Raw genomic sequence first — 24,590 nt, forward strand, 5'->3', positions numbered from 1 at the left:
GGCACCCACAGCAAACATATTTCCTCTTTTTCCATGTAATCGGGGGGCGGGGGGGGGACATACACACAATTGCCACTTACCCACACTTAATATTTGTCACAAGTGACAAACTACACAGGAGACTGATGTTGTGTCTTATGAAAGGAAATTCTTTTCAGAAACCACTGAGAGCCTTTCCTGTTATCACTGAAAACTACAGTTTCCTCATGCTGCTGGCCAGTGTTCATCTTTCATCACATTTGCAGGGATCTCCACAACGCTCCTTGACTTTCCAGAGCTCTGCAAGTTCCTCTGGAGAATACTGCGGAGAGGACAACATACCACTCTCACATGTCTTCTCACACAACCAGAGATTGTCCTGTTTGAGAGAATTATTTCAGAGACTCTTTAACAGGAAACAAAACATGGCAAACATTGATAAGAAGATAGTTCCAGTGATAGTTCCAAAGGCAGTTCATATTAGTTATACAAGTATCCTCTTGTAACAAGATTTTAAAATACAGACAGCAGGGGTAGGCAGATAAAGGGGTAGTGAGAAACTAAAGAAGAGGAGAAGTCAAAGATTTCCTCAATAAATAACTAGGAATATATTGCTGGCAACAGGAACCAAACACTTAAGACTGAATCTTAAGTTACTGGATTGCTTCATCCAGCAAGTCACCAGGTTAGATGCCACGCAGCAATCAGGAGTTGTGGCATTGCAGGTCTCATGGCCAATGGGTAGGGATGATTGGAACTGTAGTCAAGCAACCTCTGCAAGGCCACAGATTCCCCATCCCATACTCTCTGTTTGGCTAAATACAACCAATTCTCAGACCACTGGAATGGATGCAGTGTTTTGCTACCCTGAGCCAAGAAACTAGGACACTGATGGCGAACCTTTTAGAGACCGAGTGCCCAAACTGCAACCCAAAACCCACTTATTCAACCTAAAGTGCCAAAACGGCAATTTAACCTGTATATCTCATGTTTTCTGTGTGTTTCATGTTTCTTCTTTATGACTGCAGTTGTAATAAATAATCCTTCAAAAAAGTTATTGCATTACATTCTTCTTTGTCTTTCCGTTGATACATAATTTTATGGTAAAACTCAGTGCTTTTTCTCTTAAAAAAATGTTTAGGGGTACTCTCATTTTGACTCAAGAAAATCACCACCGGGGAAAAACAAATACAGTTCAAATCGGGAAAAATAAATACAGTGAATTTCTTCTCCCATTAAATTCACAAAATGTTTAGGGATATGTGTCCCCACAGAAAAAAGCACTGGTATTACTCCAAAACAGTTGTGTTATGAGCCATCAAACCTCGGAAATACATTTTTTCCAGAAGATTCCACAATTTGGGCCACTAGTGTACACTGGAGGGCTGCAGCAAGAGCCACCTCTCCCAATTTTTAATATATGAGAATAATGATCACCAAGCCCTGGTGCCGCAGGCTTTGGACGGCGTGCAAGAGCCCTCCTCTCCTCCCCTGCCACCCCCAGCACAGAAGCTACGGCCATGCTAGGGCGATGGCGCACATGCCCACAGAGAGGGCTTTGAGTGGCCTCTGCCACGCGTGCCGTAGATTCGCCACCACTGCTGTAGGAGGAGCAAAGCACGCACATAGCATGCCGTGCCAGGAAAATACAGTCATGGGAAAAAGGAAGTACACCCTCTTTGAACTCTGTGGTTTTACAGATGAGGACATAATAACAATCATCTGTTCCTTAGCAGTCTTAAAAGTCTTTACAGCTCAATCTAAGCAGATCTGCACTGAGTGAAATGGCGCTGATTCCCAAGTACATGTATGTAGGATTCTCAGTTACTTAACAAATCAAGAAAAACATACCTGATAGCGTTTTGGCCCAATGGCTGCCATCCAAATACCCATACTCACATCTTCACCCTAAATGCACACATTTAAATCAAAATAAAAACCAAAATGAAGAAATGAGTTCAGTTTCAACAAAGACTCAAGATGGCACACACTTCATCATTTAAGCTTGTGCCGAGTTTCGTAAGTAAATATTTACCAGAAAACTATGATGTATAGGTGTGTTGCGTTTGAAGCATATAGATGTCATCACATCCATATTTGAGGTAACGGAGCACTTCCATGCAACCAGAAACCCCAAACCAAGTGTAATGCTGTGTAACTTTTGGCTTTGATCCAAAACCGCACAAGTCTAACAATGGACTTATTCCTGAACAAAGGAATGAGGGAAGCCCTTGCCAACCTGGGGATTGTGTAGCCACTGCAGAGTTCACATATCCATATAGAAGCTCTTGGAATGGACTCCTCCAAAACAACAACTCTCAATCCCAATATTAGAAGGTTAGGCTGGGGGGAAATGGAATGTCTGTTTATAAAATAAATAGGATTACATATACACAAACCTATCTCCATTCCTCCTGTGAAAATACTTGCCTGATATATCTTTAATCTCTCTGAGTTTCTTGCAAGCCATTCTACAATGTCTTTGGAAATTACATAACCAGATCCACAAGCAAAGGCTGGGTATGCAGGACTTGGATACTCTAGCTCTTGCCACTTCCCAGTGCGGTCGACGGCCCAATTTAATCTGAAACTTGAGACCAAAATCAAGTTATTTTGACAGAATATTAATAGCTCTTTAATTCTGACTAAAGGGGAGGAAACCCTTTCTCTAGGACTGGCAACTAGACAATTTAATCATCAGGACTAGTCCCTACAGAGAAGGAGCTCACTCTCATGTCTGACCCCTTTAATCTTTCAGGCAGCAACTTGCAATTTTTGTGCTGCCACCTGTTCCTTTTTTTAATATACAAGTAGAAAAGTAGCCTATGTGCCCCACTTTTTAGCTTTTTAAGTTCTTTACACATTTTATATTTCCTATTTTTGTGGGGGTTTGTCAGCACAGTGAAATAGTGAAATCATTTACCTTTTAGTGCAGAATTTTTTTTTATCACAGGATTCATGAAAAAACAACGAAGGGTAGTTAACCTCTCTTCTTTCCCCATCTCTCTGCTTATATTTGCCTCCTTTACAGTATCAAGGTACCTCTAGATACCTCTAGAAAAAGCTTTGACATCCACCTTCACTCCTACCCAGCATTTTTGCCAGTCTAAACAAAGGCATCATGAGGAAATCCAAAGAAATTGCAAGAGAAGACTGATACCAGAAACCAGCCCCCAAAACAAACCAATACATCATCATGCAAATCAGTCTCTGGAGCATGTAGGCAGTATTGATTCTGCAGTTCAACTGCTTATTAAATATACTTCATATCTGAATGAACCCATAAGGAAACTCATAGATGCAATGGGACTTTCCTTCCTTCCCTTGCCCAGAGCAGATGGATGTTGTAGATAAGGGGGAGGTCTGGTAGCACAAGGAGAAATACTTGTACAAGCAGGATGCCACAAATGGAAAATCACCCATCATTTATGCTATCTAGAAATATTGTCTTTGATTCAGCAGTTAGAGGTTTATATAGAATGCAAATCAAAATATTGGTTCAAGCATGGCTTGGACCCTTAAATTGCAACCAGAGTTGCAAATTTCCTTAAATATACTTTCTGTGATTAGTGTGTTCATGCTTGCTCACTTATACTCTGCAACATGATGAAAATAAAACAAACATTTAAAAACAATATTTGGTGTTTGTTTTTTGGCTTTAAAATATCCCCTATGCTCCCCATTATTCTTCAACCATAAGCTCCTTCAGTGCAAGGATACCTATTGCCTATGAAACTGTACAGCAGAAGAAACACTGCTTGTGTAAACAATTTATTTAAATGCAAACAAACATACTTTCCCCACCAAGTATTTGGTCTGCCTAAGTTTTTAAGCTTTATTCTGTTGAACACAGCCTCCAAATCTATGTAGCAGTCATCATCCGTCTTCAGCAATACATTGAAACTAGCTGCTTCTACTGTCCTGTAGCCAAATAAAAAACAATGAGACTATTATTGGGTTGTTGTTTTTATTTTGATTATGCATTTTGTGGTTTAATATTCCGATTTTACTCTGTGAATTGCCCTGAGACCTGTGGGTATAGGGTGTAATACAAATCTAATAAATAAATAAAATAAGTAAATACAGTGGTACCTTGGGTTAAGTACTTAATTCGTTCTGGAGGTCCGTACTTAACCTGAAGTACCATTTTAGCTAATGGGGCCTCCTGCTGCTGCCGTGCCGCTGGAGCACGATTTCTGTTCTCATCCTGAAGCAAAGTTCTTAACCTGAAGCACTATTTCCGGGTTAGCGGAGTCTGTAACCTTAAGCATATGTAACCTGAAGCGTATCTAACCCGAGGTACCACTGTACTACAAAAGTCCCTTGAAATGCATTGAAAATGCTGTGATAACTACACTGAAACAGGTCTGATGCAATAGGATGATCAATGTTTCAACATTTTGGCTTCTATACCTTTAATACAGGTTTTCCCAGTGCAGCACCCATGCAGCACTCTTACCCTTCCCACACCCAGCCCTAAAACCTAGAGGTACTCCAGAAAAATAAAGACAGCAGACAGCTGTGCATATCCAGTCACCCTGAAGAAAGGTGCAATAAGAGAAAAAAGGAGCCCCTTTCTGCCAGTACCAGGGGAGTGACAAGGGTAGGACAGCGGAAGGGCAGGAGAAGGCAAGGGTAAGGGAAAAAGACGTCACCCTTGTACTCTGGTTCTTGGGAAGTAACTTGCCTTTTAGTCTCACTAGTTTGCCTTCTTTGCAATGGGTGTTTTGCCACTGGGCATGGCCCCCACCATGGCAGGAGGACACACTCAGCATCCCATTGGCCCCAAAGGTTCTGGCCCCTTGCTTTAATGGCTGCATCGAGGAAGGAATGCAACTTTTTAGTTGCCCAGCACCATTGCATGATAATCCACAGGAGCTGAAATTCCCTCTCCGACAGCAGTTAAAAATAAAGAGCTCTAATTCTGAAATGTTTGTCATCTTCAGCCTAATAAGAAATGCTGTCATCTTTCATATTCCTCTTCTGGCACTGGGAGGCAACTGTTTGTTCTAATTAAGACTCACTGAAACCCATAGAAGAAGATGAAAAGGGGGGCGGGGCAGCTCCGATAATGTTTTATTAGTAGTAGGATACTCCTGTAAGCTGTGATAGAGGACAAACAGTGCAATATCTCACCCTTACATTAGGAAAGTGAAGGTGGTAGCCTTCTGGAAAAGGGAAAGCCAGGCTCCTGTTTACCCTTGTAATTGAACAGAAGTATACTTTAGCACTGGAGGAGGAGGAATGCAGGCTGTTTTTTTTTTATGTTAAAAATCCCCAAAGGACGCATTAAATAGGACAGAGAGTAGAGACTTCTCAATGCTTTTAATGACCCTACATATGCACTGTGTAGGAAGGAATGCACAACTATTATGATACTTTAAAAACTCAAAAAGCAATAATGCAGTAATGTAAATATGAAGGATTGGGGAGGGGAGAAGTTTGTCATATGTATGTAATATAATTGCCAAGAATATACCATGCTGTCATACTTCATGTGGCAAGCATAGCAGCAAAGGACATAGTAATTTGGGGAATCAATTTTATTTTAATATAACATACATCTGTTACTGGGAAAATGTGGCCCCATAAGGAGGAGAGCAATCAGGGAACAGACATACACATACAGTGCGGAAATATGCACACTTTAATTGTATTGGAATCTTTAAAAAGGCCCATGGTCATTTCAAGTTACAGTTCATTCACACCTGCAAATAATCCACAACATCAAGGCATTTATAATTCTGCACCAGATAAACCAGGCAAAACCCTCAAACATTTCTCCCAACTTACCATCGATAGAAGTTCAGTAATTTGGCCGGAACATTTCTGTATGTATCAATTACATCAACAAAAACAATATCATCATAAGTGTTGCTTTCTACTTTCAATAAGGCATCTTCCTCTTCAAGTTTATTTATATGATGCGTGAATCTTTCTGGGCGACTCTGTAGGCTTTTTAGGAGTGCCTCTCCCTCTGAAAATGAGATAGGAAAATGGCAAGCTTTCAAAAATCACATGTGTCTAACATTGAAATGATCACTCTGTAGAACTGATTCTCTATAGGTTTTCTCACATATTTAAAATATCAGCAAAAGCGTAACAAGATTGAAAATTAACAACTTCTTAAGACAAAGACTCATAAGTGAAAATCAGTGAAAATTAGGTTGCGGCCAAGGATGCATTGGAAAAATAATTATGTTTCCTAGATTTTTTAAAAATACACTTTACTTTGCAACAGAAATATTCTATTCCTAAGTAAAGGGTATTAAAAAAAGGTCTCTGCAAGATGAAAATTCTGAGATTCTCAAGAATATTTAACATCCAATGTACTTCTACTTCACCTTGCTAAATACTGAAAGAAACAATTATCTTCACATATTGGAAAATGACCCCCCAAGGGCTATGCTGAAGCTTCTCTGTACCATAGAACACAGGAAAAGTCCAAATCACACCTGAGAGCTAGGATGCAGTATGGCCAGGCGGCTTTGCGCTTTCTGCCAGAGCTATTTGTAAGCAATCACAGAATTTGCAACAGTTTCCGTCGGATGGGATGTTCCAGGATTGCGGTAGCTGACTACAAGCTGCACAACCCCAGAGCCATACAGTATCTCAGGCAGATCTGTTAGGGGTCAACTAACTTTAAAACACTAGAGGGAGCAAGCATCAAACAGCAGTGCCTTAATAAAGAGTATATGTTTTGATGCTTACCTTGAATTGTGTAAATAAAGCCTCCAGCAATCCCTTCCACGCCTTGTGTAAATTCATGTGGCAATGACCCTTCCCCTGCCTATTGTGCACAATGATTAAACAGAAGAGAATTAGTTAAACTTTTGCTACAGAAATATCACTTCTACAAAACTAATATGGTTTGAAACTAGTTACTGCCACGGTTTCCTCCAACATTTTGTCCGAAGAATTGATTAAATGTTGCAGCCCTAATCAAATGCAAGTGTTCAGAGCAGCTAGTAAACCATTACTCTGATGCCATAAAGTGGCAAAATATGGCAGAGATGCAATGAGTTCACCTTTATTTATAGCAGGAATACTAGATCCCCACTGCATCTAGTATTAGAAATAGAGATTCCTAAAATAAATCAATCTTATGGTTATCCAAAGTAGACCTAGAGTTCAAAAAACATATACTAGAAGATGGTATGATACCAATATATAAAGACGAATTATGATATTTTGTTATTTTATACTCAACATGCCCAACATGCCTGTTATATCAATATAGTTATAACAATTCAGAGCAATTTCTTCTAGGCTAAAATGCAACTCATAGGTCATTAGCTAATAAGGCAAATGCCCTCCATAATGGCTTTCAAGATGGAAGTAGTCATAAAGAGTTAGAAGCATTAGCATTTCTCCTCTGGAGATTCTATTTAAGATTATGAATTTATACAGATGTATAAACTAGAAATACTCAAAACTATTATAAGATGATAAAATGATCCAAATGCACCATTTTGATTTCAAGTAAAACAAAAACGTATTTAAGAGGTTACTTGAGAATTTGACCTGCTTAAAATGTTTACCAAAATGCTGCCCTATTATAATCATTATATGGAGGAATAAAAGGACAGACCGTAGTGATTCTGAAGACACCTCCGCCATCATTCACCATCACTTTGTGAAGATTTCTAGAAACTAGGCCTTGCAGATCCTGGCTTTCCCACACAATAGTGCCTTCAAAACTCTGTCAAAAAAGTCACCACTTACTGTTAACAATATATCTGTATGTGTACACACTAGACAAATGAATTTTTTTACAGATCTTTTAGACTCTCTGCAGAACAGAATAAACTTGAAGAACTGAAGTTTAATTTTCATGTACAAATTTGAGATAAAAAACAGTGAAGTACTTGAGTTTTTTATGTATCTGGTTAAGGCCACATATCTACTAATCATGAAACACCACCAAATATCAACAGGGCCAAGAATACTAGCAGTGATGTGACCAAGTCTGCTGAGGATACTAAATTGTTTGGGGTCATTAAAGGAAAAAGAGATTGCGAAGTGCTCCCAAAGGACCTCTCCATATCAGCGTTTGAAACTCCCATTGTTCTAGGTGCGTCATGAGCTCTGGGTGCAGTACTGTGCCTAAGATTTCAGATTAAAATTGCCACTGTTACTCGGAAGTAAATTCCAACCAAGTTCAAGGGTGCTTTCTCCCAAGTAAAATACACATGCATTGGGGACCTGAAAAATTTCATTTCTTTTAAACCCAACATGTTTTGTTTAGGTTTTAGTTGCCTTGTTTAATGTACTTTTAATTTGAAAAATACTAGCCAGTTAGTTATGATGGTTTAAGTCAGGCTTCCTCAACCTCGCCCCTCCAGATGTTTTGAGACTACAGTTCCCATTTTCCCTGAGCACTGGTCTTGCTAGCTAGGGATCAAGGGAGTTGTAGGCCAAAAACATATAGAGGGCTGAGTTTGAGGAAGTAGTGCATGTTAAAGTGTTATCTACCTCAGATTCTCACAGTGATGCTTAAAATCAAAACAAATTTTGGAGTCTGATAATTGAAGGACCCTTAAGTCTTAGGTTTGCGAACCGGACACTCAAGGTGGGTCTCTGCCATCAGTTGTATAGGCCTTTAAAAAGGTAAAGGTACCCCTGCCCGTACGGGCCAGTCTTGCCAGACTCTGGGGTTGTGCGCCCATCTCACTCAAGAGGCTGTCCGAAGACACTTCCTGGTCACGTGGCCAGCGTGACATCGCTGCTCTGGCGAGCCAGAGCCGCACACGGAAACGCCGTTTACCTTCCCGCTGGTAAGCGGTCCCTATTTATCTACTTGCACCCGGGGGTGCTTTCGAACTGCTAGGTTGGCAGGCGCTGGGACCGAGCAACGGGAGCGCACCCCGCCGCGGGGATTCGAACCGCCGACCTTTCGATCGGCAAGCTCTAGGCGCTGAGGCTTTTACCCACAGCACCACCCGTGTCCCTGTATAGGCCTTTAATATTTGTTAATTGTGGTGCCAAAAAGAGATATTTATATGAAGGAAAGGGGGTGTAGGGAGAATCCAGGACTTGTTTGCAGAGTAGAAGGAAAGGATGACCTTTTTCTGCCTCCCCACTTCCAAGTACTCTCTGAAGACTGTAGAAGGGACCCTCTTTAAGAATATTAGGGGGCGGGGCAGGGGAAGCATGGCTTTGTTTTTTGAAAGCTTCAGGTGAGGACTAGACCATGTGAAAAATGAACATAAGATTTTAGTTGCAGTTCATTCATTTTCACCTTTGTATTGTTATAAAAAAGTGTGCCTAGACATTCCATTGTTTTGCCTAGGTTTAAGGTGCCATTTAGCTCCTAGCTTTCATATTTTAGTTTCTTTTTTAAAAAAATATTTATTAAAATTTCAAATAGAATTACAAAAGCAAAAAAGAAATAGAAAAAAGAAACAAAAAATACAAAATACAGAAAAAATAAAAACAATTAAAAATAAATCCATCTTTCCATATCTTGCCTTTCATTTACTTATTTCCCTGACCTCCTCACACCTCCCTTTTTTGTATTCCAGTTCAAATGGTTAATTCAGCAAATCCTTTCCCTCTTTATTTTTATCTTAATTCTTTATCTTAATATATTATGGCTTTATATTTTCACTTGTTAACAATCCATTCTTACATACTCCTTTTTAACATTGTTGCTAAAACCTCTTAATTTCATTCCGACATCATTTTAACATTCATTAATTTTGCAATGTTTCTGTAGATAGTCTTTAAATTTCTTCCAATCTTCTTCCACCAACTCTTCTCCCTGGTCTCGGATTCTGCCAGTCATTTCCGCCAATTCCATATAGTCTATCACCTTCATCTGCCATTCTTCCAGGGTGGGTAGATCTTGTGTCTTCCAATACTTTGCAATGAGTATTCTTGCTGCTGTTGTAGCATACATAAAGAAAGTTCTATCCTTCTTTAACACCAATTGGCCGACCATGCCCAGGAGAAAGGCCTCTGGTTTCTTCAAGAAGGTATATTCATTTCATTATAAATCATCTCCCAGAAAGCCTCAATCCTTGGGCACATCCACCAAAGGTGAAAGAATGTACCTTCATTACCTTTACATTTCCAACATTTATTGTCGGGCAAATGATAGATTTTTGCAAGCTTGACTGGTGTCATGTACCACCTGTATATCATTTTCATAATATTCTCTCTTAAGGCATTACATGCCGTGAATTTCATACCTGTGGTCCACAACTGTTCCCAGTCAGCAAACATAATGTTATGTCCAACATCTTGTGCCCATTTAATCATAGCAGATTTTACCATTTCATCCTGCATATTTTAGTTTCTAACACTGCTCCAAATTGAGTGAATGAGTGGTAAAATGGCAAATGTAATTCAATACAGACAAGTCAAAAGTGATACATGTTGGGGCAAAATATCTTAATTTCACATATATGCTCATGGGGGTCTGAACTGGAGGTGACACCAGGAACAAGACCTTGGGGTCTTAGTAGATAGCTCAATGAAGATGTTGACCCAGTGCTCAGAAGCCATGAAAAAGGCAAAATCCATGCTAGAGATCATTAGGAAAGGAATCAAAAATAAAGCTGCCTGTATTCTAATGCCATTATACAAATCTATGGTGTAACTGTTGTTGGAATACTGTGTATGTTTCTGGTCACCTCACCTCAAAAATACCTAATCCTTCCCCTGGGCACTCATTTTCCTAGTTAGTGCCTACCCAGTAGTTTTAAGGAATTTTTCCTATCCCAACATTCCCCATTATCTTCAGATGCTTAAGGATGGGATTTCATACGTGCCAAGATATTTTCTTTCCACCCTAAAAGAGTGAGCACATTGAAGCATATATTAAAACATGGTTCTACTTCGTTTCACATAAACATTTTCCTGTTTAATAGTTGCTTATGAAAGAGGCAGTTCAATAGCTTCTGGCATATTTCTGATGGCCCTTCTCATTTTTAGTGACTCACATTTAGCTCATACCCCAATTTATTCACTGGCTATGAAAGAAGAACAGAAACTTATTCTCCTTTACAGGCAAACCCCCAAACACTTCTCCCAAGCCTATTTGGGGAGACTACAGAGGTAAGTATCCATCTCTCATCTTCCACTGCAATATGTTATCATGGTTATGCTTGTGACTGGTTGGAATGGCATGTTATAACAGTAGTAATTTTCCACAAGCACTGTTATTTCCCGATCCTGTTTTCCCCTTCACTGGGACACCTTCAAAGCACTGTGTGTGTATCTGCATCCAGTTTACAATTGCATCTTGTCTCCTTAAGGAATTAATGTATGTTGGTTTGCTTTATGAAGGGGGGAGTGTAGACATTCAAACAACATTTTTACAGTGAAAAATAAATGGCTGGGGCTTAAAATTGGTAGAGGTCTCTATGAGAAAGTAGCAAAATCAATTATCACGCCTTGCTAACTTTCATTGAAGGCTGCCTACTACAGTTGAATAATCAAAGAATAAAACATAGACTATATGCAATTTCCCCCAGTGCACTAAGGTCAAATCTGCTGCTTTTATTAATGTGTTAAACCACAGTGAACATTAACCACAGTAAAAACTGAGGCACTATGGTGTCTGTTGTTGTTCAGACTGCTGCTCATTAATAAATGCATAAAAGACATAACTGTGTCAGGGATGAATAAACGCTGCTTTAAACTAGTGTCTTACAAACTCTTCTTCTTTCGCTATTTATTTTGGCTGTGGGCTCCCTGAGCCTAAAGCTTTAAGAAACAGAATAATAGTGGCCTGAAAAACAAGTGTTCAGAGATTTCCTTCCTGCAATAATATGGATGCAGTTTAACCCCGAAGAGGGATAGACTTTATCCAGTTTTATCAATACATTTATTTTGCAATTCCTCTTCCAGTGTATTGTCCCTGGCACACAATAAAAAGTCTGCTAAAATTAAATTGAATAAAGATAAGACACATCAAAATATCAATAATTTAAAACCAACAACACTTTTTATCACATAATCATCTAAATAAAAATGTTTTATGTCATTTAAATATCTGGAATGATGGGCTGAGATAGTTCTCACACAAAGCTAATTCCAGGGGAGTAACAAAAAAGCTGCTGATTAAGCAAGACCTTCATATTCTGCTCTTAGAAGATGAGGAGGGATGGTCAAACTATGTTGACCTTTAGTTATAAGTAACATCTTTAATTTAACAGGGAAAGTATTGTTTTGTTTGTTTATTTATTGTGCATTTCTTGAATTTCTATCCCACCCTTCCTCCCAAAGAAGCTCAAACCAGCAATAAAACAACAAACAAATGTTAAAAACATGCTCTCCACAGAAGCATTAAATCTATGGTTCACTAAAATCAGGACATATGTATTTTAGAAGAAGTTTGTATTACAGACAACTCTCAATTCATGCGGGGGTTATTTTCCGGGCCTCCCTGTTTGTAACCAAAATAACATATATTGGGAGCACCCAGCTTTATCTGTTGATGGACGGCCGCCCTGACTCGGCCCCGGACACACTGACCAGATGCTTGGAAGCTGTGGCTGGATGGCTGCATGGGAGCCGGTTGAATCCTTCGAAGACAGAGGTCCTCTGGCTGGGTTGGGACGAGACAGGGTTGGGGGGGCCAACTCCCATCTCTTGCGGGGGCTCAATTAGTGCTAGCACCTTCTGTCAAGAGCTTGGGTGTAACCTTCCACGCCTCCCTTTCCATGAAGGCGCAGGTTGCAGCCACAGCAAAGGTGGCATTTTTCCATCGCCGTATTACGCAGTTGGTCCCTTACCTTTCTCGCCCTGATCTGGCCACAGTGATCCAGGCTTGATTATTGTAACTCGCTCTACGAGGGACTGCCCTTGAAGCTGACCCAGAAACTCCAGCGGGTGTAGAATGCCGCGACGAGGCTCCTTACGGGGTCCTTGCCGCGAGATCACATTCATCCAGTGCTTTACCAACTGCACTGGCTCCCGGTGAAGTACAGGGTCAGGTTTAAGGTGCTGGTTTTGACCTTTAAAGCCCTATGCGGCCTAGGACCCACGTACCTAAGGGACCACCTCTCCTGGTATGTCCCGCAGAGGACCTTAAGGTCCACAAATAACACCACTTTGGAGGTCCTGAGCCTCAAGGAGGTTAGATTGGTTTCAACTAGGGCCAGGGCCTTTTCAGCACTGGCCCCGACTTGGTGGAACGCTCTGTCACAAGAGACTAGGGCCCTGCGGGACTTGACATCTTTCCACAGGGTCTGCAAGACAGAGCTGTTCCGCCTGGCCTTTGGTTTGGACTCAGTCTGAACCCTATGTTTTCCTCCCCTTATGGTCTTGATTTATCAGCTACTTTAAAATGAGGCTGCATTTTAAATTGCATTTTAACCTGTATTTTAAATTGGTTTGTTTCCCCTTCCCCTTATCCCCCTATTATGTTTTTACTGTGAATTTTATTGGTGTTAGCCATCCTGAGCCTGGCTCTGGCCAGGGAGGGCGGGGTATAAATAAAAATTATTATTATTATTATTATTATTATTAGGCACATGAGCCAGAGGGCAGCTGATCTGTGAGGAAGCAGCTGCTGCTGCGCTACCCCGCATGTCAACTGTTAGGTGGGGAGGCCTCAACAAAACCGTACTGGGCCTTCAGTTCAGGATATCCTCCTTTTTGGGCTCCAAGGAGGATCTCCTCACAAGCCAGAAGGACTCTCCAGGGTGCTACCCATTTCCAGCACCACACATGTGCACAGTTGCATGCAAATAGAGCTTGCATAAATAGGGAGTTGCCTGTACTGAAATGATCTGCCCGTTTTAAAACTCATTACAGTGGTACCTCAGGTTACATACGCTTCAGGTTACATACGCTTCAGGTTACAGACTCCACTAACCCAGAAACAGTGCTTCAGGTTAAGAACTTTGCTTCAGGTTGAGAACAGAAATTGTGCTCCGGCGGCGCAGCAGCAGCAGGAGGCCCCATTAGCTAAAGTGGTGCTTCAGGTTAAGAACAGTTTCAGGTTAAGTATGGACCTCCAGAACGAATTAAGTACTTAACCCGAGGTACCACTGTACATTTTTCTTCCATACTTCTCTCTTCACTGGAGGAACGTGCAGGAGGGATAATATTTTTTTATCTCATTCATTTTCAGAATAGGCCCATGATGGAAATATCTAATATTCCAACTTTATAGTGGAAAACAGGATAAGAAATAGAATTGTGCTGTAGGGCTCTCTCTATACTTTAATCTACATTAGGATTTGGACCCAAGTCTAAATGTAGAACTCCATTCTCTGGCCAGATCTATTCATTCTCTTCCATATTAAGTATGAAACAGAATTTTAGAACGCAGTATATAATGCCTCTTCTTTTTTACCCCATGAATAAAAGCTGCCTAAAATCCACTGCCTCTACTCACGAGGGCTTGGAGACAATTCTCTTGAAAGCTTATAATGCCACCTCCCCATTAAGTTATTGGAATGTTAAGAAGATTTCAGTTACTTACAGATGAGCAGAATGAGAGTGCACTGAGCTACACAAAGATATGGTTGCTAGCACCGAGTATGTGTGACATTTCACAGTCTCAAATCCATTAATAATTTAATAATTACAGAAAAAAAGCTGAAGAATTCCTAATAGATGAAAAAAACCAAATGCCATTGTAAAGAACTAGTTTAGATACACTCCACACATACCTCAGGCAGAATGAACTGTTCTACAGGTTTATACCAGAGTCTGTTTACTTGCACTCCACAGCTAGCTGGACTAAAGCGAGCACTGAAGAGAGCCTCCTATGAAAACAAAAAGCAACACATTTGTAAGCCATGAATGCTATTAAGGTTAATTAATATTCACACACTCTTGACCAGTTTACAACATTCAAATATAGTTGTAAATACAGGAGAACATGCAATCACCTGCATGCTTTTTACATGGCCTGCCCACTCTTGAAAAAATCCTATAAAAAGGTAAGCTTCAAAGACTCTACACCTAAAATGCAAATATGCATTGCTAAATAATGGGGGAGGGGAAGCTTTCAAGTCCCTATATTAAGACTTCAGGGCCTTAGCCAACACCTTGCACACTTAAAGGTACCCATGTCAGAATAAAAATACCACAGACTACATTTGAAATGTCCACATCAATAATATGCAAACCTCCATTTCAGGATATCTCAAATGCAGTCCTAATAGCAGAACAACCCACAGTTGCATTCAAATGTTACCTATTTTAATCCAATCTCATACAAGCCTTTATAGAATTTTTGGAACTGGTTGTGGGATGGGTAAGGAAAATGGTTGTGCTTGTTTACTACCCATACATTAGTAGAAATTATCAGAAACCACTCCTGGGTGATCTGGCACATGCAAGACTCTTCTCTTGCCAAAGCAAACTATCCCCTCTGTGTTTCCATGCTGATCATAGAAGGGGCTTTCCTCCTCCTGTTGCTAACATAAAAACCAAGCAGTCTGGCGCAGGAGGAATACAGTGACCTGTTCCTCCTCCACAAGCCTGCTTGGAATTTCTGGTCTCTGTGGCTACCAGGCAAGTTGTTAAATACAAGGGTTTTTGCATACTTCCTTTATTGTTATTACTATTACTGCACATATAAAACATTCCTAGGCTGCTAATTTAAACTCTAAAGTGCATTGCAAAGCAGTCCTCTGACTCAAGTTGCAAAGCAGACCTGTGACTTAAGCCTGGACTTTCAGCCATTGAAAGAATTGTACCTAACATAACTCATTTACCATGAGCCTCTGGAAAGCCATTATACGGAATATGCCTTCCATCACAATGGATTCAAAGCATCAGGGCTGGCAGGAAGCAAATTAATATCTAGTTTTAACACCCACTGCAAGGTAGAATCATTTATTTATTTATTTAATATCCCATCTTTTAGGCTGCAACCCCTTTCATTGCATCTTATAAAATCACCAAAAACACAACCCATGCAAGCAAGCAAAGGAGCCAAGCCATATGCTACAGCAGAAGGAGACCCACCTAGATTCATCAGCCATTAAAATCTAGACAAAAATTTATTTAATGGCCTAATGAAGAAAAATGAACCTGTGTTCCCTTTCCCTGTGCCTAATTATTTTAGAGCAGACAGAAGACTATCAGAAATCATGGTTAAACCATCTTCTTCAATGTTTTGGCACAAAACATAGAGAGGGCATAGAAATATCTGACTTTTTGCCCTTTTCTATTTATTTCTCCTCCCATATACCCACCCTATGAATCCTATTCTTACTGACTCACAAATGTCAAAGAACTTTCAAGGAACAAATTGTTTGACAATTGCAGGTTATGGCACTACAGTCCACGCTATGCGTTCGTTTATCATAGATACCTGTTACCTCTCCTTTATTCTACACTTAGAAAAAGGCTGTGGATTTTGTTCATTCTATTAGGACAACTACAGCAGCATACCTCCTGCTCTGCCTGGTACAGTTTCACTGTTATGTTTCTCTGGAATCCTACACCCTCAGCATCGTAGAACACCCCAAGACTAGTGATGACAATCGGGTAAAGGACTTTGAAATGCACACTGACAACTCTATCTTCCAAGAGCGCTGAAGTGTCATCCTCTGGCAAATTGAATGCTTCAACTTCTTGATTCAGAACTATTGGAAGGGGGGGTAACAAAGAGCACAACAGAAGTCAATTTAAAAAAGGTGATTGAGAGAAAGCAACTCTTGAACACTCTTATTACAGAAGACATGGATTTTTTCCATATTAATTACAATCACTGGCAAGTGCAGTGGATAATGTACTTAGAAACAGCTTACACTTTAATCCCTAAGACATTTACTTAAAAGTATATCCAACTGCACTAATTAAGAGCAGTGGGTGGGCTTGATGTAAAACAAAGAAGGGGTCCTTGCTAAAACTGTCATAACAGCCTAAAAATGTTTGGCTTAGTATGAGAGATTTTTAGTGTAAAAATAGCTCAATGGGCAATAAACTGCAGCAGTTGCAATGTTCGCAGAGATAATTAGCTATAAGCATATGCTACATAATAAGCAATCCATCCAAAAGATTTCTAAAAGTTTTTACCTGGGTTAGTGATGTTCAGAAGTCTGCACGAATAAGGATCTTCTCTATCTTCTACTGGCACATCACATCCATGTGCACCAATTATAAACTTCACAAGGACACTAAAATATTGTCATTAACAACATTTACTGATTTCTGTTTCATAATTTTCAGAATTATGAGGACTGCTTCACACAAGAAAACCACAACACACTTCACCCACTTTTGTCCTTTACAAAAGATTAAGGCTTCAACCCTAAAGCGGGGGCAGGTGGGAACAGGAGAACTGAAGGCAGATTAACTGCTCCATCCACCACACTTTGCCATCTTTTCCCAGGATTTCTTTTTTTTTTTTTTAAGCTCCTGGGCTGTAGTGTTTTCTGTGGTTTGGGGGCATGCAGTGGAGGTGGGGAGATATTTGATCCTTTGGATCCAAGCCATCTGCTAGTCAGGCTAATCTTCCCTGTCACATCCCCAATTCAGCCCTAGTGATGTTCTTGTTTTATACCCCACCTTTCTCCCTGACAGAGACTCAAGGCAGCTTACAGATAAACTAAGAACAGCTAAAACACAGAAAAAGAAACAATAACTAAAAAAACAATTAAAGGCAGCTGAAGTTTCTGCAGTAGTGAAGGGCATCTAATATGGGCATTCAACATCAGAGCTTCCTCTCCAAGGTTGGAGCAATTCTCCTACTCTTGGAGGGAGAGCTCTGATGTTTCAGATGCTTCATGGGATGCTGTCCAAGAAACCACAGAGTTTCAGGGCTCAGTGTATAAAAAGGAAGGACTTCCCTGTGCAACTTGTTTACTTGTTTCTGTGGAGTAGCAATTATAAGTTCCCTCAGTTATTTGAAAGAGAAAACTAGACACTGGTATTCATTCCAGATAAATTAAAATGAGATTAATGATCTTCTAAATGTTTTTCCCCATAAAGGATTAATAATCACAGAAATGATTTATTAAAAGCCAGTAAAATTAGCATGGAAACCTATTACATCCACTTGCCTTGTTTTGCTGCCATCTTTTTTCAACAGTAATGCATATCTTAATATGTAATGAAGTGTCATCCTGGAATATTCCAGCTACATAGGACAGTATTATGACATGTTCATTAAAAGAATAAAGAAAAGCACTGTCAAGCAGATGAGCATTTTAATTTAGGTCAGGACACTTCTTGTTGGAGAATTCAGAAGCAAGCAACAGAACTCACTATAACTTAGCGGGGTTTTTTACGTTATTTAAAGAATATTTTGAACTAATTCCACTTATTGAAGATTCTCATAAATGAGCTTGGATACTAGGATTTGAGGTTCATAAGAGAAGAAACAAGCAACTCTTTGGAATTACCGTTGGCTCAGTCCTGGGTGCTGCTTCAAATGCCTGAACCAAGTGTTCCGTATAGCATTCCGCAACCCATCATTATGTCGTGCAGACAGTACCCCTACGATGACATCATAATGTTTTGGTTTCCAATGAGGAAAGAAAGCCAGTAGACCTAGGAAGTAGAAATTAACAATGCTTTACTAGAAAAGCAAGTGCACAAGTAGGGTGGCGAGAGCTATAGGCAGATCATTCAAATGGTGGTGAAATGATAAACAATATTGGGGCAGTAACTTTAAAAAAACAACACAACACTGGAAGCTGATTTTAGTTTGCATTAACTTGCTAACTCTTCAACCAGAATTAACTAAATACAAGCTAAACAAGCCAAACCTGTGTAACAAGAGAAGAAATCTTTAAAAAATAATAAGCTATTTCTTAGATTAATAGGTAAAGAACACAAGGGATTTAGAAATGCAATTTCACATATTTGAGTAGTTTGAAGCTTTGGCACAAGAGCACTTTACACACTAAAATGAATGGATTGCATATAATTTGAAGCCTGCAATACTGAGAAAATAAAGCTATTATTGTATAGTTAACATTAATATAAACCAAGGCAGAATTTGGGGAGTCTCAGTGGTTTGTATACAATGCAGTCCCATAAGCTCAAGAATTCCCACTAGAACTTCCCCCTCCCATCCCCAACGTGTGTCCCACACCCTCCCAAATCTGCTCCAGAGGGTTGGGGGAACTCACAAAATACATTTAGGGAGCACGCGGGCAGTGGGGGGGGGAAAGAAAAGTTTATTAAGCAAGCAAGAGTCCTTGTGCTAAAGGGACGCTTACTTAGCACTGCATTGGAAATGAGCCAATACTCTGAAATTTTCATGAGGGAGAAAAGGAAGGTTATATGTTTTAAACTGCATTCTCAGCTAAACATATGCATATCCAACTGCTATGGCGAAAAGCTTCACACAAAAACTTACAATAAACAAATTTTCCTTTACACTAAGGGATTTTCCTAAACTGAGACTAAATAAACATGGCATAATCCTAGTCAATTGAGAAAGATACGCTTGTATCTTCAGTTATTCTATAATGGAAATGCTCAGATGTATATTTAGCACTGGCAAGAGATCAGTTTCATCTCACTCTGCTTAATTTGAGATTGCATCCAAAAAAATTAAGATGACAAATCAACTAAGTGCCTGGACAGCTTAGAACAACTACTGCACGTAAGGCAGGAAGAGGTAATTTCAGAAGTCTAATTTTAGCATATCCCAAAAGATTTTCAAATTTACATTGCATGTTCAAGATTTAACAGCATGGTGACATTTCATAATATCACTGTCTTCTATGAGTATCTTATATAATATATTGTTGCTGGCACACAGTTTAAAGAATTGAATCCTGTAGTCACAAGATTATAAATTTGAATTACAAAAGGTTTACACCAGGCATAGGCAAACTTGGCTCTCCAGATGTTTTGCGACTACAATTCCCATCACTCCTGGTCCTGTTAGCTAGGGATGATGGGAGCTGTAGTCCCAAAACATCTGGAGGGCCAAGTTTGCCTATGCCTGGTTTACACAATGGGTTCAATCTAAGGAGGAAATGCTCTCTCCGGTATATTACCATTCACACTAAAAAATAGCTGGGCACAAGTGCCACACGTATGGAGAGAGTGAGTTGGTGTTATACAGCCAAGGAAAATTCCCCTCCGAGTCAATTAAGTGAGTGGAAGTCACTTTACACTCCTGATCTCATTGCCATGAGTCCACAATTCCACCCACATCTCCCTGTAAGAACAGGGGAGTGGGCACCCTCTCCAATTTCACACCCAATTTTAATCTAGTCCTGGTCACCAGCTATGCAGTTGTACAATAAAGGTTGTGACTGTTTAAATATATCTGTCCACCTCTTGCTGCCCCAGAACTCCAGGCTTCCTCTCCAACATGGAACTGAGGAAGAGACAGGAATTATTCCTGCAGTTTCACTCTGCAAATCTACACAGAAAGATTCTGCAACTGAGGGGAAGATCCCCGGCCCCACATTCCAAAGTGGGGCTTGGCCTGGGCTGAGCTGCTCAGCAGTCCAGCACCATTCAAATCCCCTGTTCCCCTGCCCCAAAGGCTGTCCAATTTAGAGCTGAAGAGGAAGCCAAAGATTATTGTGGTCCACCTCTGTGGGGGAACAGGGACAAAGAGATCTTAGCTATCAATACCAGTCAAAATCTGTGAACCATGTTTTCACTTTTGCTGGTTTTAGATGTGTTATACACTTGACCTAAGCTTTTGAAGAAAGTGATGCCAACCTAAAAAAAAAGTCTGCAAATGTGTTTTAGTACTCCTGTCTCCAGGCTGTTTTTTGATCTGTGGAAAGCATGCTTGTTATTATTTCTGTGGAGAGATTATGCAAGTATTTGAAAGCCAGTATTAGGACAAAGTAAAACCCATCAAATATATCCTGATAATGTCTCAAGGAATCTAAGGAGTTTCTGGTCGGAGAGACTTTTCTTTGTACATTTTACTAGAATTTATTGGAATATCTGGGTTGCTTCTGAAGCTATAATGTGTATTTGTCCCTACTAGCTATATGAAGCTGTTGGAAGTGGTTATCAGGGGATTTGGAACACTGTGTCATCAGTATGCTGATAATACCCAGCTCTACTTCTCAGTTACATCTAAGTCAGGTGTGGCTGTGGAAGTCCTGGACCAGTGCCTGGAAGCAGTGGTGGGCTGGATGAGGTCCAATCTGAACCTCAAAGTTCTCTGGGTGTGTGGTTCTTGGGTGTAGAAATTAGGCAGATTGCACTTCTCCTAAAGGAACAAGTACCTGGTCTTGGGGTTCTCATTGAGCTACTTTCGTCACAGGAGGCTCAAGCAGCCTAGGAGTATCTTTCACCAGCTAAGACCATTTATGGACAGGAATAGCCTTGCCACATTGGTCCATACATCAGCAACTCCAAAATTGAATTGCTGCAGTGTACTCTGTGGAGGGCTTCCCTTGAAGCTGGCCTAGGAGCTTTAGCTGGTACAGACCTCATAGTCCTTAGATTCAGGGACTATTCTACAACTCCAGGTTGGAAAGAAAGACTAGTATGAATCTAACTTTGTCCCAATTCAATTCAAACACAGTTTTGCTCCCCAAAACACTAACTGATTTGTTCCTAAACCTCACAAAAAACCACCTTCAATCATCACATGGTCTCTGGACCACTTATGGAGCAGTAAGCCGCCATGCAAAAAGCTCAATGCACTTTTTGTGTCATAGCCCTAATGCCACATCCACAGTAAAAGGCAGGTAACTAATCAGAGGTACAGCAACAGGATGAAAACAATGGTGTTTGCCACTACATGTAACTAAATAGAAACACGAGGGAATTAGAATCCAATTCATAAAGCTACTTAAGGAGCAGGTCTAACACATAATTAGCTCCCAGTTCTAGTTACTTTTGAAAGCTAAATTGCTACAAAGCAGGATCCCACAGAAGTGGGATCACCTGGACCCCAGAGAAGGATAAAGAATGGAGGCAGACTACAAGTCTGAATGAAACCACTTTGATGGTTTTATGCTGTGAAGCAGTCTATAAATTTATTAATGAGAATAGGGGAAAGCAGGAACTTGAGATCCCAACTATACACCCAACAGTTCACTGCACTCTGCAGGAGAGGGCCTCCTGCAGACACCATCTTACAAGGAGGTTCATTCCACATGATACAGGAAACTGACTTTTAGTGTGGTGGCACCTACCCTTTGAAACTCCTTTCCATTAAACATTAGGCAGGTGCTAGAGACAACAGGTGCTGTCTCATTGTCTTTTCAGTGCCTATTAAAGATCTTCATTTTTCAACATGGCTTTTCAGTGGAAATCTGTTACATATGAAATTGTTTCTACCTATGGAATTGTTGTTAAATTTATGTCTTACCCTGTCCTTTCTCTCAACAGCAACAAACACACCTGTAAAACACCTCATAACAATCTGAACATGGATATAGGCTGAGAAGTATCTCTACTAAAAAGGCTTGTTGGAAGGAGCTGAGGATGGTTTTACTGTAATATTGCTCTGGGATATTTTATGGAACAATACATAAATGGAATAAAAAACTAACTAGATGGACAAAGAGCACATGGTGTATCTTGAACCCTCTTGGTAGAAGCAAACAGGTAAACGTTGTAAACAGAGACTAAGCAAAAGGTCTGAGAGTAGGTGCAACCAAAGTTTAAGTTTCACCACACTCTGCGAGGAACGTTTGCAATTTTGCCCCTATCCTAATTTCAAAAGAGATTTGATGATCTTGAAGGCAGCATGTTTGTCATAAATACTCAAGAGAACAAAGGGACTGGGGTCTAATTTATTGGGCCATTTTTTTTCTTCAGCATGTGATAGACAAATAATTTACTCCAAAGTACTCCAGCATTTGGTTTCATTAAATCTGTTTCGTATGATCAGCCCAGTAGATGGCCAAATCACACAGTATTCTGTCAATAATTTAGTTTGCAATTCTTTTTCCCCAGCAGTTTTCTTCCCGAGTTTCTTAGTGCCGACTTATTCCTTTATTTAAATAGTTTTGCTAGCACACATTCTTTTCCAATCTGTCTTGAACCAACAGAGATCCCCAAAAATTAATTTTTAGGAAAGGAATGCCTGTAGGCCTCCTCCTCCTCTTTCTTTAGTTGTTTCAATAATAATGGATGACTGGATAGGAGTCCCCACCCTTCAGGTCAATAGCCAGGTTGAGGGTTCCTCCTGCCCACAACACATACACAGGATTTCCTCTGCTACACTCAGGCATGTTAGTTCTTAGCTCACCTCTCACTTTCTCCCCTAGTCTAGATGAGCATTACAAGCCAAAAATGACTTTCTTCAGAGGAAGGCTCATTGAACTCATTCACTTCTCAATAAGAACACATAAGGCGAGACTCTAAGCCACCTTTTCCATATCTTATTTATGCTTTATGAGGAATCTTTTGCCACTATTCAATTCTCCTACAAACCAAGTGGGGACGAAGCCAACCTCCTTTCTCATTTGCTCTCATCTTTTTCTGTGTGCCTTATTTTTACAGCACTTCCCTCCTACCTTTGTCCCAACTTCTCTCCAAGTGCCTGGGTGAATTATGCCCTTCATTCCCTCAATCTCCCCCCCCCCCCGCCCCGCTTCTGGTTGACGCCTGCTTCCATCATGCCTCCTGATCCACAATCCCCTGCTCTACGCTTCTCCTGCGGGTGCCCCATCTCCTAAACTCCCTCCAAAACGAAGGGGGCAAACCTCCCTCCCCACCCTCTGAGGGGGCGGTTTTTGCACCCCATCGTCTCCCGGTTGCTTTCGCCAGTAACCTTGCTTGCCTTGGGGGGGGGGGAGGCAGCACGTCGCCATCCCCTGCTCTACCAATACCTAAGTTTTTTGGGGGGTGAGGTGGGGAGGTGGGCACTACCTTCGCCCCTTGCCCTTCTCCCTCGCCCTCAGGAGGCAGCAGCCCACTACGGGCGACGCCAGGTGAGCCCTCCTGAGAGCGGGGAAAGGGGGCTCAACAGGCGCTTGGCAGGGCTTCGTCAAGGGCAGCCTGCCCAGAGCGCCCCCCAAAAGCTGGAGCCGGGCCTGCCTCTACCCGTTGCCCTTCCCTTCCCTCCACACAGGGCGAGAAAGGCGCCCACCCACCTTCACCCCTCCGCCCCCCCCCATGCAGGCTTCTCTCCTACCTCACCTCACGCGCGGGGGAAGAGCAGGGTGAAATGCCGCCCACCCCTCCCTCCCTCCTTCCCTCAGGGAGGCGGACAGGCGGGCGCCGCTCCCCGCTTGCTTGCTCCCTCCCTCCCTCCCCGACCTACCTGCCGGGTGCTGCTTCCCGGGGCCACTCGCCGGGCAGCTGAGGAGGAGCAGCCAGAGGTGCAGCACGACCCCGACCACACACGGGCACAGAAGGACCAACCAATTTCGCATTGGCCGCCGCCGGCCCCTTCGCAGCCGTTACGGACCTCTCCAGCGGGGACCAGGAAGAAGGGGCTGGGGAGGGGGGTGACCCGGAGGGACAAGAGGAGGCGCCTCGCTTCCTCCCCCGGCTCTCTCGGAGGCAGCGCGAGCGGCGGCGGCGGCGGGGCTCTGCCGGCCGCCTCTTCTCCAGCCCCTCCCGCGGCCGGCCCAGAGCCAGAGCCCCGCCCCCAACGGGGAAACGCGTGTGCGCACAGCCGGAGCTCCTGACTACAATCCCCACAATGCCTGGCGGCGAAGAGGGGGCCGCCGGGGGCCTCCAACTCCTCCTCTGGGGATGCCCCGCAGCAAGCAGCCGATCGGCAGAAATACAGTGGTACCTCG

At 41.5% G+C, this 24,590-nt stretch overlaps 2 protein-coding genes across 6 annotated transcripts in view; both read right to left on the reverse strand.

Annotated features, from left to right (window-relative positions):
* ARID4B (AT-rich interaction domain 4B) overlaps positions 1–24,590 on the reverse strand; it is a 183,346-nt gene that overhangs the window by 131,799 nt on the left and 26,957 nt on the right. The window lies entirely within an intron of this gene.
* B3GALNT2 (beta-1,3-N-acetylgalactosaminyltransferase 2) lies at positions 129–24,438 on the reverse strand. 5 transcript variants are annotated; one of them, XM_053382573.1, is made up of 12 exons: positions 24,107–24,438; positions 18,300–18,447; positions 16,972–17,072; positions 16,345–16,538; positions 14,610–14,705; positions 7,571–7,681; positions 6,691–6,769; positions 5,773–5,956; positions 3,784–3,900; positions 2,410–2,569; positions 1,831–1,887; positions 129–358 (listed from the first exon to the last, which is right to left on the reverse strand). In XM_053382573.1, the coding sequence occupies exons 1-12, from the start codon at positions 24,216–24,218 to the stop codon at positions 224–226; spliced, it is 1,494 nt and encodes a 497-aa protein (XP_053238548.1). In that variant the 5' UTR covers positions 24,219–24,438; the 3' UTR covers positions 129–223. The 5 variants fall into 5 exon arrangements, with proteins under 5 accessions (XP_053238548.1, XP_053238547.1, XP_053238546.1 ...); XM_053382572.1 differs by having other exon boundaries at positions 2,410–2,563; positions 3,775–3,900; XM_053382571.1 differs by having other exon boundaries at positions 3,775–3,900; positions 24,107–24,437.

This window comes from Podarcis raffonei, chromosome 3 (assembly GCF_027172205.1).
Source record: "Podarcis raffonei isolate rPodRaf1 chromosome 3, rPodRaf1.pri, whole genome shotgun sequence".
In the NCBI taxonomy this organism is placed as follows: Eukaryota; Metazoa; Chordata; class Lepidosauria; order Squamata; family Lacertidae; genus Podarcis; species Podarcis raffonei.